The 15,664-nt window shown below is 48.9% G+C and overlaps 1 protein-coding gene across 1 annotated transcript in view; it reads left to right on the top strand.

Moving 5' to 3' along the window:
- Positions 1-10,430: 10,430 nt before the first annotated feature.
- Positions 10,431-15,664, top strand: part of AFAP1L2 (actin filament associated protein 1 like 2) — a gene marked incomplete at both ends in the record, with an annotated part of 45,521 nt that continues 40,287 nt past the window's right edge. Inside the window, one exon of the mRNA XM_082002314.1 lies at positions 10,431-10,503. Coding sequence (XP_081858440.1) covers positions 10,431-10,503 — 73 coding nt within the window. The remainder of the gene's footprint in view (positions 10,504-15,664) is intronic.

The following is a 15,664-nucleotide window of genomic DNA, read 5'->3' as shown; positions in this document are numbered from 1 at the left end:
ATTGGTGGCAATCCTCAAATCTATAGGTGTGCCCAATAGTGCAGTATTGTCATGGAGGTCTCTTTTAGATGAAAGGAGATTGATGTCATAAATGTGTCAGAAAACCAAAGCAAGTCTGTAGAAATTTCTGCTTGCAGCAAAGACCTTAATTTTTAAGTATAGGACCAAGATGTAATAAATAATAAATCCAGCAGGGAACAAGGAAATCATGTAGCAACTGCAAAAGATCCAAACATATGGAAAAATCAATTCTGTGGAGAATTAAGTCACTATTATGTAATTGGGATCAATGGAAATGAGCTGATGTCAGTATTGGACTGGCTTAATGCACGGATGGAAAATTGTGTCCTCTCAGAGAGACCTGCTAATAGGAGTGGAAGCTCTATGCACGCTGCATTTCCATTAACTGTTGTTTTTAACTTAGGAGGGGCCTGATCCAAACTCAGCAGAAGTAAATATGGTTTCTGCTAACCTGAAACTGATTTTTGGGTCTGAATCTAAAAGATTTGTAGAAGATGGCAACAGTAAGCCTGTGATGAATATCTACCTCGTACTGGTTGTTTGAGGTGAAACATCCCTTTCTTTCCTTCTGTCTGAGCCTTTTGCACTACCTGCTCATCCCTCCAGGTAGGGCTACAGTGGCCCAGCAACCTTGGAAAGCCCCTGCCCAGGTAGGGATTTCCTTCCCGAACCCCCAGCTGCAGACTGGAAGGGGCTGTACCTGGCACCTGGACTAAGGGGTGTCCCCTGTGCCCAGGGCATGGAGACTCCAGCAGCATTGCACACAGAGAGTGTTGCAGAAGTGCTCGAAGACCACACAGCCTTCTTATGGCGTGCCTGTCATCCCATGAGACAGAGCATGTGGTGGGGAAGGGATGTAGAGCAGCAGAAGAGCCCCTGCAGCCACATGAGGTGTCCTGGATGGGGGCATGCAGCTGAGGCACCCAAGAAGGTCCTGTGCTTGGTTTTCTGTTGTGACAGGGCTTGATAGCAGCAGCAGTCTTGTCCCTGAAAACAAGCCATCATTAGCCTGGCAGCTGTGCAGGAAACACTGGCGCACGTTCTTTGTGGTGAGCATGCTCTAGCTGATGTTACTGGAAGGTAGTCCTTCAGAAAGAGTGGCAGCAATGCATAGCCCAAGAGACGCACATGTACGCTCCGCTTAGCGTGAGGGAATGGGCAGCACGGACAGGAAAGCACGCCGTGCCGCAGAGCCTCCCTCCTGGAAGAGCTGCTTGGGCTCAGCACAGCTTAGAGCAGTCCCCCTTTGGCCACTTGTTGCTGGGCGCTTTGGCCCTGAGAATCCAGCCAAGCATCCTTGCTGCTGATTTGAGAGCCAGGAGGAGGTTTTGGGGATTTCTAGGGTTGGTGGTTCTGGTTTTTGTTTTTTCCTGGTTTGTACGTGAGGATAATGGGGAGGACACTGCACGTAATGGTTTAGTGAGAAGTTCATGCTCTGGGTGCCTTGGACACTGAGGTAGTGATCAGGGCACTGCACTGGGGCTTACTGAAGGTGTATTTTAGTGATAAGCATCAGCCACATGTTAACTAGAAGCGATCTGGTGGGAAGCAATGTGGCTTCTGGCCACAGTCGTAAAGGATAATAAAAAATGTTTTTACAAATATATTAACAACAAAAAGAGAGGCAAGGATAATCTCCATCCCCTACTGGATATGGCGGGGAACATTGTCTCCAAGGACGAGGACAAGGCTGAGGTACTTAATGCCTTCTTCGCCTCAGTCTTTAATAGCCACTCCAGGTATCCACAGGATATTCAGCCCCCTGAGCTGGAAGACGGGGATGGAGAGCACAATGTACTCCTCGTAATCCAGGAGGAAGCAGTCAAGGACATGCTAAGCCACCTGGACACCCACAAGTCTATGGGGCCTGATGGGATCCACCCAAGAGTACTGAGAGAGCTGGCGGAGGAGCTTGCCAAGCCACTCTCCATCGTTTATCAGCAGTCCTGGTTAACAGGGGAGGTCCCAGAAGACTGGAGGCTTGCCAATGTGACGCCCGTCTACAAGAAAGGCCGGAAGGAGGATCCTGGGAACTACAGGCCTGTCAGCCTGACCTCTGTTCCAGGGAAGATTATGGAGCGGTTGGTTTTGAGAGTGCTCACAGGGCATCTGCAGAACAGCCAAAGGATCAGGCCCAGCCAGCATGGGTTCATGAAAGGCAGGTCCTGCTTGACCAACCTGATCTCCTTCTATGACCAGGTGACCTGCCTAGTGGATGAGGGAAAGGCTGTGGACGTTGTCTACCTGGACTTTAGTAAAGCCTTTGACAGCGTCTCCCACAGCATTCTCCTGGAGAAACTGGCGGCTCGTGGCTTAGACGGGTTTACTCTTCGCTGGGTGAGGAACTGGCTGGATGGCCGAGCCCAGAGAGTTGTGGTGAATGGCGTTAAATCCGGCTGGCGGCCGGTCACGAGTGGTGTTCCCCAGGGCTCGGTTCTGGGACCAGTCTTGTTCAATATCTTTATAGATGATCTGGATGAGGGAATTGAGTGCTCCCTCAGTAAGTTTGCAGATGACACCAAGTTGGGTGGGAGTGTTGATCTGCTGGAGGGTAGGAGGGCTCTGCAGAGGGATCTGGACAGGCTGGATCAATGGGCAGAGGCCAACTGTATGAGGTTTAATAAGGCCAAGTGCAGGGTCCTGCACTTCAGCCACAACAACCCCATGCAATGCTACAGGCTTGGGGAGGAGTGGCTGGAGAGCAGCCCGGCGGAAAGGGACCTGGGGGTGCTGGTTGACAGCCGGCTGAATATGAGCCGGCAGTGTGCCCAGGTGGCCAAGAAGGCCAACAGCGTCCTGGCCTGTATCAGGAATAGTGTGGCCAGCAGGAGTAGGGAAGTGATTGTGCCCCTGTACTCGGCACTGGTGAGGCCGCACCTTGAATCCTGTGTTCAGTTTTGGGCCCCTCACTACAAGAAGGACGTTGAGGTGCTGGAGCGTGTCCAGAGAAGGGCAACAAAGCTGGTGAGGGGTCTGGAGCACAAGTCTTATGAGGAGCGGCTGAGGGAACTGGGGTTGTTTAGTCTGGAGAAGAGGAGGCTGAGGGGAGACCTTATCGCTCTCTATAACTACCTGAAAGGGGGTTGTGGCGACGAGGGTGTTGGTCTCTTCTCCCAAGTAACTAGTGATAGGACAAGAGGAAATGGCCTCAAGTTGCGCCAGGGGAGGTTTAGATTGGATATTAGGAAAAATTTCTTCACTGAGAGGGTGGTCAGGCATTGGAACAGGCTGCCCAGGGAGGTGGTGGAGTCGCCATCCCTGGAAGTGTTCAAAAAACGTGTGGATGTGGCGCTTCAGGACATGGTTTAGGGGACATGGTGGTTCTGGATTAATGGTTGGACTTGATGATCTTAAAGATCCTTTCCAACCTAGTGATTCTGTGATTCTGTGATTCATGAGAGACTCTTCCCCACATGAAATGGGTTTGATATTCTGGAGTGTTACTGGGTAAGAAAACATGCCTCTGAATCAACAAATTAGGGAACAATGTCAGCTGCTAAATGCTGGTGGATGGAGTTGTCACATGAAGTGAGTGTGGATGGGTTGGAATTGACAGAGATGCCAGAGGTGGGGGGATAGTAATGAGAAAAAGGGATGGGATGATCTGACCTTTGACAGTTTTCAGTCCAGTGAGAGCCTGAAGGGAGTGGGCGAAGTGCGAGGTCTCCAAGGCTGGTATCACAGAAGAGGACCCAAGTTGCTAACCACCTCACCTGCTGGAAAGCGGAGCTGCCATGTGTGCCCTTAGCTCTTCCCCTAGCCAGGCACTTCTGCTGCTTGCTCTGTGTCTGCTCTGACAGTCAGTCCACCTTCTGAGCCAATTCACCTGGCCAACCTAGCAGAGGGGGGAAAAAGAAAAAAAAAAACCACGAAGACAAAAACAAACCAACAAACCAAAAAAGAACCCCCAAAAAACCCCACCAACTCTTGTTGCTGTATATATCTTCCACTGAATTAGTGGCTCAGTGCAGGGCATGATGGATATCATAGCAAGTGCAAGGGAGGACTGAACTGTGTAGCCAAAGGCAAGGAAAAGGAAGAGGAAAGAGCACAGGGATCTCATTAGTTCAATGGGTTCCTTGTTTGGAAGGCTTGCCGAGATAACCTTGATGTTTCCCAGTGTGAACTCCTGGAAAGGATATGGAGGGGGCTATGACATGGAGAGAGCAAACAGACTTATCCTCAGTTCCTTTGACATTTTGTCTGCATTTCTAGTAAGCACATTCAGCTTAACTTAAGAAACATCACTCTTAAAATGGTGCTAGAGAGGTGAAGACACCCTTGGCTTTGTGAGCGATGTTAAAGTGATTGCATCTATTTCCTGCCCTGCGACTATGCAGATCCACTGAAAGTTGGCCAATGTCTTTCCTGAGAAACAGCTGCTCAGAAATTTGGGAGGAAAAATATTTTATTCCTCACATTCTGGCAGATTTGAGGCTCACCAGCTGGTTGAGAAGCCTGCCAAGGCTCTGCGCTGTTGTGGAAATGTACAGTAACTGGGCACAAGTAGCTCTAAGCCCCTTTTTGGACTTGTGTGAAAATGTCTTAATTCTGGGAAGCTGATGAATGTCTCTTTCGAAGTAGAAATAAATCAAAGGGAATTGCTCTGTCTTTGCCAACAAGTAAACTAATTCTGGGGAATTTACTGTCCCTGTTTCCCCAGCACCTCTTAGGCTCTGTGTGTTGGTTGGAGCTGTTCAAGCCCTCCAGGGCTGTCATGCTGTTAGTGTCTATGTTTGAGATACAATATTCAGCTTAAAAACCTGGTTCTTAAATGGGATTTTTTTTGACTGGTTGTATCCATAATTTGAGTTATTTCAATCTGAGGACCAAATTCACACTATCTTGAGGAAAGTCTCCCAGTGACTTAAAGGACATTAGACTCTAGTTCTTGCAGGCTGGGTTAAACAAGGAAAGGTGGACAGAAGATGTCAGTCAAAATGAATTTGCTCCAGCAAATATAATTTCTGTCAGTGTTGTTTTTTCTTCCCCCCCCCCCCCCCAAGTAAACTGTTCTGATTTGCTTTTCTCAGCTCCCTTCCCACCCACCCACATGGAGAAGAGTTTATATGATGTATTTTGTTTGACTACTATAAATCAAGTATTTTGTTTGCTGTAAAAAAAAAAAACTGGGGCAAATATATTTCTAAAGCCTGTCTCTGGATGGAAAACTTGCTGTTTTCTGGCTTAGGGGGCAGTGGTGGTGCTTAGCAATGGGGACAGTATTGGCCAGCCCAAATATGTGCTCGGGTTGAGATGTTACGGTCCAAGTGGGTGGGCTGTGGATGAGTGGACTGTAGTTGAGTAAATAACTGGCTGGATTTGGGGTCTCAAGAAGAAAACTTTGGTGGTGGCTTTTACTCTACTTGAAGACCAGTTATAAGCAGGGTTTCTAAGGGATCTGTGCTGGGGCCTATCTCTATTGGTGACCTAATGGAAGAGATGGATGCACCTCATCTTGGCGGGGGTAGTTAGACCCAGACACTGAATTCAGCATAAATACACCATACTCATATCATGAGGCAGATGCCTTGCCTGTAGGGAATAGCTGAAGGCTACATGAGCTGTATTAGGCATTTTGTGAGAGTTCTGTGTACGCACCCTATCTGGCCAAAGGTGCTCTCACCTGAGGCCAGGAGCTGCTAGTTTGTGGCTTTTGGAACGGGACAAAGATTGTACGTGCTGCCAGTATAGTAAGGGATCTCCAGGCAGGCTTCCTCCCTCTGGTTGGAATAGGCCAGGCTCCTTGTTAAGCAACCCTGACCATTGTTGAAACTCAAATCAAGGTTGCTTTAATGTAGAGTTAATTGGTCTCTTGGGATGAAGTTCAGGCTGCAAAAGGTCAGCGCTTCTTTGGATCTCACTCAACACTTGAACAAAGCAGCATCAACCTGTTTGTATGATTTTTGTATACACTATACAAAATTTCTGAACAAGATGTTCTAACCCTATGACAAGAAAGGCCAAGAGAGAAAGTGTGATGCGCTACTGGGAGGCATTCAAACACTGCCAAAATGGTGTGATGTAACTTGATACAGTGCCAATGTTTCGGTTGTAAACTGAATGCAGGTGAATGCTGATTAAAATAAGCCCGCACAATATCTATCTACTGCATCTGTTGGTTGGTTTAAGGTAGCATCTAGAAATACAGGTGAGGGAACCAGATTCTGTCTGTCTGGTGATATATGAGTATCCTTATCGCTGTATTTTCATCCTAAAACGAAACACAAACAACCCACAGATATGCAATGTTACTTGCTCTAAATAACTATAAAAGGAACCCCAAACACACCTTACTAGTGTTTAGTTTTTGGTGAGTAGACAGCCTGGGAAAATGTTGGCTTTATTTATTACACCCTATCATCTTACAGTCTTGATGTGTGTAAAACTCTGATAACTGGCTTGGTGGCTGACGGGAGAGAAGTGGATGTTTATTTATTGACTTTAAGGCTTTTGACACTCTACTGTAACATCCTCCTAGGCAAACTGATGAAGTACAAGCTAGAGAGAGGTAGACAGTGAGGTGAGGCGTGGTGAAAACTGGCTGAACTGCCATGCTCAATGGGTTGTGACTGGTGACATGAAATCCAGCTGGAGGAGAGTTACCAGTGGTGTGCCCCAGAGGTTGATACTGGGACCAATACTGTTCAACAACTTCATTAATGACCTACCTGAGGGGGCAGAGTATGTCCTCAGCAGTTTTGTAGATAACACAATACTGGGAGGAGTGGTTGATACACCAGCTGGTTGTGCTGCTGTTAGGAAGGACCTCACTAGCATGAAGGAACTGAGCCAACAGGGATCTCCTGAAGTTCAAGGAAGAAGGGAGAGGTTCTGCCCTTGGTGAGGAATAACCTCAGGCACCTGTACATGCTGGGGCCAACAAGCTAGAAAGTAGCTTTGCAAAAAAACACTTGGGGGTCCTGGTGGACACCACATTGAACATGTCAGCAATGTGCCTGTGTGGCAACAGGCCAACAGCCTCTGGGGCTGCATTAGGTAGAGTGGTGCCAGCAGGCTGAGGGAGGCGGTTTTTCACCTTTATTCATCCCTGGTGAGAGATGGGGAATGCTGGCTCCCTAGTACAAGAAAGAAGTGAATCTACTGGAGCTCATTCAGGAAAGGGCCATGAAGATGACAGAGGGGTTGGAGCATCTGTCACAGGAGGGGAGGCTGAGAGAGCTGTGCCTTTTCAGCCTGGAAAAGAGTCACTTCAGGGAGAATTCATCTATATGTATAAATGCCCAGTGGGGAGGCGTAAAGATGATGGATAGGCTTTTTTCAGTGGTATCTGGTGAAAGGACAAGAGGCAATAGGTACAAACCGGAATACAGGAAAATTCCGTTTTAATGTAAGAAAAAGCTTTTTCCCTGTGAGAGCTGTCAGAAAGTGGAATGGGTTGCTCCAAGGAACCTGCTGCAGCTGGCCCAGCTCCACGCAGGGGCTTGGATTAGGCCGTCTCCAGAGGTGCCTGCTCACCTCGCCCATGGGAGCAGTGAAACCTCTCTGCCAGCACAGCACACAGTCCCTTTGAAGGGATTTCCGTGATCAGTGAGAAATCTGGGACGGAGCATGCGTTACTCCAGCCCTAGCAGCTGCTCATGCTAGGTACACCCTTAGTAACAGAGGAGGAACTTTTAAACAGAAGAGTATGTAAGGCATCCTACGATGCCTCTCCATAGAGGCGCAGTCTGTACCGGTCAAGGGAGTTTTAGCTTCCTGGAGTAGGGCCCGTGTTCCCATAACACGTGAGACAGCTGCATGGATGAACACCCATCCCGTCGCGCTGGGTCTACTTTTGGCACACTCCAGGTGTCTGTAAACTTGTGGCTCTTAAGCTATTCTACAGACGAAAACCTCGACTGTTGAGAGCGTACTGTCAGGGCTGGGAAAAGAGGCTTTTCTGTGCTAATGGACGTACTGCCTCCCTGATTTCCTCGAAGCCCTGCTAAATGTGTCATGCAGGAAGGTGGTTTCATCAGCAGTTCTGCTTGGCTGGAGGGAAAACGCTCTCTATTTTATTTATTTGGTTAATTCAACATGAAGTCCCCCTTGGCAGGTCAGTCTCTTCCCAGGCACTTGCAAGCCACCATTTTCTGTTCCTTTGCCATGAGCAAAAGGTGAGCTCCCACTCCTGGCCAGCTGTGGCTGATGTGGGCAGAGCTGTTGGCCAGGTTGCCCTCCAGCTCGACCAAGCGCAGTGTTTGCCGTGTCGATCCTCCTTGGCTGCCCTCTATTTTGAGAGGTTTGGAGGTGTCGCTGGGATGTTCCTTGCCAGCAGATCTGGCACATCGGGTCTCCTACATGTACTGGAGTTCAGCTGGGCAGGAGGGGCTTCGAGTGGAAAGGCACATCTGTTACTCCTTAAGTGTGTCCACTGTCAAGGTTTCCATCCCTCCAGCAAAGCAGTTCTTAGCCAAAGGCTCGGTAATCTCTTGATTTTTTTTTTTTTTTTTTTTTTTTCCTTTCAGGAAGAGAGGGAAAAGGAGTAAGTCTTCAGGATGACTGATTCTTTCTTTTTAACTGAAGAGACTAGTTTTATTTTAAATTAGGGTATCTTGAGTGAGTGTTTTTGACACCTACAGCTGTGCTGGAGGAAAGCTGCTGGAGGACTTGGTTGGGCAGGATCCCACATGTCTTCTGTAGCTTTATGCAGGATGCACCTTGCAAGGGGCCTTGCACAGCCGCTCATGGCGGATGCTGCACAGCTCCCGTGCTTGGCTTTGCTTCTCCAGTGGGAGTGCTCTGTCGGAGGGTGAGAGTCTGCCCAGCAAAACAAATGACATTGTTTTCACATGGTGTAAAACCGCTCCCTCCACCTTCCCCTGCACCACTGCCCGTATCACGGCTGTAAATCCTGAGGGGAAGCAGCAGGCTGAGTCATCTGGTGCTGCATATATGTATTTACAAAACAGAAAGGCTGGAACACTGCAGAGGCCGGGAGGAGAAACCGATGCACAAAAGATCTTGGCCAGAGATGGCGGGTTCCCCCACACTCCTTTCCTGTCCTTGGGCTTGGCTGCCAGCACGGATCGCCAGGTTTCAGCTGTGAGGTGTTCGATAGGAGGCTCAAGAAAACCACCGACGAGGCATCAAACTCATCAGCTAAATTTGCTTGCATTTTCCTTGAAAAACCTTGTACATGAGCGCAAGGCAGGGACAGCAGCACGGAAGAAGACTTGTGCAGGGAAGGCCTTTGAAGATTTGCAATGCTTGCAGCCAGGATAAGAGGGTTGGTTGCATTCACCCTGCAGTACCCAAAGTGGTGGGGAGGCTGCCTGTGTAGCTCTGACCATTTCGGCTGCTCCTTGCATTAGCTGCAGCCATGTAACTTTGACCTCACCTGTACAATGCTAAGGGGGAAGGAGCACCAGGGCTGCTCCCGGGGCCACTTTGGAGTGCGGTAGCCTGCTGCAGTGGGCACGCAGCCATGGCACAGGGGGGCAGAGCTAAGCCTGGCCCCGCGCCCTCAGGGTTAGCTGGTTGTTTTGCAGCCTCGTCGTGTTCCCTCCTGTCCTTTTTTTCTCCTAACAATAACAAAATCAGAGCAGGGAGGTTTGGGTTACTCTGCTGGGTCCCTTTCCCCTGCCTGCTCTGGCAGCTGATCTCCTCTTAATGAGCAAAGTTGCCTGGGGATGCCATTTGCCCCGGGGAGGCATTCCCTCTGCGCTGCTGCATTGATCTCGTGCTAACTGCCTGTCCAGCCTCGCTTGCGGCTGCTGTTATCTATTTCCGTGCTTTTCCCTGGAAAAGCTGCTTTTTAGCAGAAGGGCTGTATTTGCAAGCTTCCTTCTTCCTGGAAGGGGCAGGATGAAGTGGCTTGTGGTCCTGTTGCTGTATGACGGGAGGTAGAGGTGGTGGAGGAGGAGAAGTACAGTGGAGAGGGATTGCTCTTTTCCTCTCCGTATATCCCACCCACACTATGAGAACAGGGGAGTTTGCTGCTGAAGAAATGGGCAGGAAATGTGGAGTGAAAAAGGGAAAAGGCTCCTTCACAAGCTGCAAGTGCAACCTGGGGGATGCGCTGCCCGGGCCAGAGAGTCACTGCCGTTAGCCAACTTTTAAAAAGGGCTTGCTAGCTGGATATAACCCAAATCTGCCAGACCTCAAAGCAGCAAGTCTGCATCGTGCCTTGTGACTAGGCACAATCGCTCTGCACACTTGCAAGAAGTACAAAGCAAGTATGTCATGGGCTTCTTGAGCTCGGGGGGTTGTACAGCAGCTGGTGTGAGGCTGTGTGGTCTTGCAGGCAACACCTGGAAAGCCTGAGCCTGTCCCTCAGCAGGTGTACCTCAGGGTGGAAGAAGATTTCTGTAAGGTACACTGGCAGTTCCTCAGTAAAGACACACTGTCCCGTCTGGTCGGGGCTGTGTGCCGTGCTGAGACACCGAAACGCAGACCAAAGCCCCATGCCCTGTCTGGCTGTTCCGCAGGCGGCGGCGGCTGCTGCTGCAGCAGATCTGCGCTGCCGTGGAGCGCCAGGTATCGATTCGGGCTTGCAGGCCCAGTGGTTTCCACCACCACTGCATCCCTTTAGCTCCCCAGGGTCCTGGTTGGGGACTTGAGGCCAGGGGATTTCTGTTTGTTTGTTTAAGAATGTTTTGTTCATTTATTCCTAATCGCATACAGTTCTCATTGCTGCTCGGGCAGTGGCTTTCAGCTATCTTGAAATGAAAAGAAAATACATGTTTGTCTTCCAGCACCTTGGGAGCCAAGGGAAGCCTTAGCCAGAGCCAAGATGTAACGTGGCAGTACAAATGCTAATATCCGATGTTCCCCCAGATTTGTAATTAAGAGCTGATGATTTTCCCAAGGTTACCAGGAGGACACTAGCCCACAGGACCCAGTTGTCTGGCTGCCATAACACTAAACCTGTTCCTATGGCAATGAGCTGATTGCTGTCGGGTTTTGTGCTGATTTCAGGGTGTTTTTTTATTTTTTTAATATTTTATTTTTATCATGAGGGCTGCTATAGATCTCCCTTCTTCCTGATGCTGCCAGGATCTCAGCACAATTTCCCGGCGCTGCGGCATCCCGTAACGGCTGCAGGCAGTGCCAGGCACTCTGCGGGGACATGGTGAGAAGCAGCCTGTCTCCCGGGGGTCCGTCAGCCCCGATGCCATCAGAGAGGTGAAGTGGGCCAGAGCAGCTCCAGTGGCTGCTGCGGGGGGCTGCGCCGGGGCTGCTGCTTGGTCATTTTTTTCTCATAGTGTTTTTGTCAGAGGAATGCACCTCCTGACCCGCGGCTTGCAGCGCTGCCTGGGAGAGCAGAGTGCTGGGAGGAGGGGGTCCCGGCCACGCTCCAGCTGCGGCTCACCAAGCTGCTCTTATTTTGGGAATGGCTGGGTGTTTCCAAGTCCCTTGGGAACGTGCTGTATTTGCCTTCTTGCCTTTGCTGATGCTACTGGGACAATAATGAGGACCTGGAAACCAGCCATAATATATGATCTATTTTTTTATTGGGTAAAGCAAGAGATAAAACGCATCCTGCTTACACGCCTCTCCCCTTTTTGCAAAAGGGATGCCTGTGAGTGGGAAGCATGCAGGGAGGGCTGTGTTGGTACAGGTACCAGCCAGTTTTTTTGCCTGGTTGGTGTTCCCAGGCCAATCCTAGTGTAGCGAGGGAAAGAAAAGGTATTTTTGTCCTATGGAAAATTTGAGTCCTGCTTCTTGCTTGTACTGGAAGGTGAAATGTGTTAGGAACAAGCACAGTGTACATCTCTGGAGCTCCTCTCCTCCCTGCTTACTGGTGGGATGTTTTGGGAGGTTTTAAACTGACTGCCAGCTGGAAAAGCACAGGCATGCTCCTGCCTGCTTTACCGCGCAGACATCCCTCCCTCAGCCTGAGCTTGGGCTCAGATCCTGTCACAGGCTTGCTTAAAAACGAGTTGTGTGCTCAAGGATGCGCCATCAAGAGATGGAGTTAACCACACACTTGACTTCTTCAGTTGAACCAGGGCCATAAATAGGCCAGTCGCAACAGTACAGCATTTTGTAAACGTCTGCCTTTCTGAGTTGCTAAAAGATGGGCTTATTAGTCATGGATTAAGGGGTGAATTTAACACAGTCTTCAGATCACCCACCTACTGTACTTGGTACATGGAAGGGCCAGAGGACTTTGCTTCAGGTTACATCCACATCTAACAGTGGGGACAGCCATGGGGATGGCTCCCTTGGGGCTCCTCAAGGCCCCGAGTCCTCCCTTTGCGTGACTGTGGCAGTGTGTCCCAGGCTCCCTGTTTCCCTCTTTTCATGGGCATTCTGAAAAGTTTTTGTTCAGCGCAGCTCCTATCTGAAGTCCTTCTGGAAACCAGATGTGTCAGCTCAGCAAGACATCCTGCCTAAATATTTTCAAACAGAAGTTTAGGGTTGCCTTGTGACTCTTGGTTCAGGGGTTGTTTGTTTTTCAACGCTCGTTTTCAGTCTTGTGGCTATCCCTCTGCCACAAGGCCAAATCCTGATTTGACTTTTATGTTGGACCAGGAGCAGCTCATACTGGTTTGGGCAGCGTGAAGGGGAGGTTGGAGCACACTCCTTGTCTGCAGGGTCTTATGAAAGGTGACTGAGAATGCAGTGGCTGTTTCCTTACCCAAATATCAGCATGGCGTAGGCCCCTCACAGAAACTGCTGGGTCTCACCCCAGTAGGATGTGCTTGCTGGAACCACAGTCAGCAGTGGGAGAGGAGAAGGAAAGCGGGCAGGTTAGGACATCAGTGGGGGTTTTCCTCTGTAATAAGAAAAAGGAGACCATGGAAGTGCTTCTTTGCAGCAGCATGTAATTTCTGAGATGGGCTGTGACATGCAGGAAGAAGCTGGTTTGGGGGTTCCCATCCCCAGGCGGGAGCGCTCACTGTGCACCAAAGCAGGTTTCCTTCAGGATGCTGCACTGGGATGCAGGCTGGCGTGGCCAGCACCAACCCCTCTGCCGGGGAGGAGACCACTGCCTCTATGGGAGATGAACTTAAAAAGTTTCTAAGCTTCTCCTGTCACTGGGAGAGTAAGGGATTACCAGTAATGCAACTGGAGTTCATAAGCCAAATTTATTGGTAATTCCCAGCTGCTTTAGGCTTTTGGGCCAATGCATAAAGGGCCATAAACCTAGCCTGCTAGTGCGGTTAACCAGGAGCTATGAGGGCTTTGTAGTACCACTCTGGGATGAAGTTGTTGGAGCTGTTGTGATGAATCTGGCCCAGAGGAACTCTACTGGCATGAAAAAGTCTGATCCTGGTATCCTCTTGCACTTACAGGGTGTAGAAGGTTTTTCTACTGGACGTTTTTTTTTCTTCAGAAAATCCTGACCCAAATAAAACAGGACTTTTCTGTTTTATTTTTATTTTTTCTAAGTGAAGCTGCACAAAAATATCTTTCATGAAAAAATTTCTCAGGTCATGGCTGGTATTTCTGATTGTAATCAGTCTTTGTGGTGATGATCCAGGAAACCCAGGTCCCCAGGCCTGAGCCTCAGATCATTGCCTCTGTCTTGGCGGGGCTCCCACCTCAAGGAACAGTAGTAGCATATATATCTAGGGGAATGACTTAAATGGGAGAAAATGGGAAAGAGCCGCTCCAGAGGATCTGGTGTTTGTCATATAGAGGAGTTGGCCTGTGGTGCTGTGCAATCTGAGCTCAGTTTTGGTCCTCAGTCCCTCCCATTGTAGAGGAGAGCCCCAGTGGCCAAGTGGGATTATTGGCTATTGAAGGGTGGTGGGTTCTGTCTTTCTATTCTTAAAAACAAACAAAATCCCAAAATTTTGGCTTCCCATTGAACATGGAGTGGTTTGTGGTTTTCCATTTCAATGAAAAACAGTTTGCATTTTTTTCACTTTCATCTTGGTTTTTCTCTGATGTTTTGGGATCCCCAAAACTGGACGTCTGTATCTGACATGAATTGGGAAATTCCTTCACTATCTGTTTGTGCCTGTATAAAACTGGAGTTTTGTGATAAGAGGACATCCTTCTCCTCTGTGCTTTAATCAAACCTCTTCTGCTAGGGTTCGGTGGGGCTGTATAGATCTATACCAGATGAAGATACAGCTCAGGTAGGTATCTGTGGTGACTGCACAGCAATAATGAGATCTCCTGTGCTCTCAAAGGAAATGCTCCTCTTTATACATAACCCAGTTTATTCTAAGCCCAACCTTCCAACTTCCAATGCAAGTCTAAAGGTCCAGGTAGACCTGCCTGGCCTGTTGAGCTGACATAGCTAAGGAACACCCATTTCCAGCCAGTGACTACGGAGGTGAGCATGGTGAGCAGAATGTCCCAGCTGCCTTTGATTCATGGCCCAAATACCTAGGTGGCTGCTTGCATATTAGGTCAGGCTGATGGTACCACTGATACCTCCTGGAGCAAATTTTGGTCTGGTATCTTGGTTTCTGTAGCAAGATGCCTTGCCAGTCTGCCACTGTGTCCTAAAATTTGGCACCCTTAGTATACCTTCTTGTGTTGAGTCCTTGTTCAGGAGTGGCTGCATTTGTACAAAGATTGTTCTGTTTTTCCTCAAAACTGTGTCAGGAGCTTGTGAAAGAGAGGCCCTGTGAGACCCATGGGGATAAGTGACATAGGGTAAAAACTTCCATCCTTTGAGATTACAGTTGGATCCACAAGTCTGAAGCAGATGGTATCCAACACAGCTTGAACTAAATTCACAAGGAGCATTTGAATGCCGAGACAATTTTCAGTAAATACTTTGTGTTATGACATCCTGTGAGCTTCCTCAGAGTGTTACTGGAAGCCTGTTTAAGCTTGCCAAACTTCCAGCAAATTTTTTTTTTTTTTTAACACTTGACAGATAAGCAATGTGAGCACCTTAACCACAGTGACCCACTGAGCTGGGAGTGGGGCAGTCTGGAGGGAATGGTGCCAGGTGCTGCTGCTCAAGCACATTCATCCAGCCTGACTCACCACATCTCACCTGCACCTGGTGAGACAACATGAGCCCTGTTTGCCTTTGGAGGGCTGTTGACTCAGTTGTCTCTGTCACTGTCTGGATATGAAGCATTGAGCAAAAGACTCTACTGTAGGGGAAAGGGTCAAGAAAATGGGCATTAATGCCTTCAGGTAGGGAAGAGATGGTGGGAAGAAATGGCCCTGGTGGAACACCAGCTTTGGGTTCACTCCAGAGCTGCAAATCTTTTGGCCTTGGATTTTATTGCAGACCTCTAGCTTTGGCTCTTGCTCTCCCAGAAGTGTCAAAACCTTCTGGTGGAAGGGGCTAAATGTTGAATTTGTTGTGAGCTGCTTCAGCTTGCTCAGGAAAACCAGAACAAATGTTTCTGCTGGTTTCAGCTATGGTTTTGCTGTTGCAGCCTTACGTTTGTTTGAATCTCCAGTTCAAAACCTCCTGTGGCATAGCAGAGATCTCAAGGCAGGAGAAATTTAGCAATGATACTTGGTGACTGGAAACCACTGAGTTTGCATTCAGTTTGATCTCTAACATCACACCTCTCCAGCTGGAGTAGCACTTCTGACCTGGCAGGTCACTCACTGGCAGAGCAAACATGTCTGCTCGTGGGCCCTGGAAGCCTTTGAAGCCTTTGCTTCAAAAAAAAAAAAAAAAAAAACCCTGTGATGTGGGAAGATAAATTGTGCCATATACAAAAGCAGTCTTCTAAGCAATGTCTTGTCTCTGAGGGGTTTGCAG

The sequence above is a fragment of the Phaethon aethereus genome (genome assembly GCF_964289735.1).
Source record: "Phaethon aethereus genome assembly, chromosome: 7".
In the NCBI taxonomy this organism is placed as follows: Eukaryota; Metazoa; Chordata; class Aves; order Phaethontiformes; family Phaethontidae; genus Phaethon; species Phaethon aethereus.
This window is presented reverse-complemented; position numbering and strand designations above follow the sequence as displayed.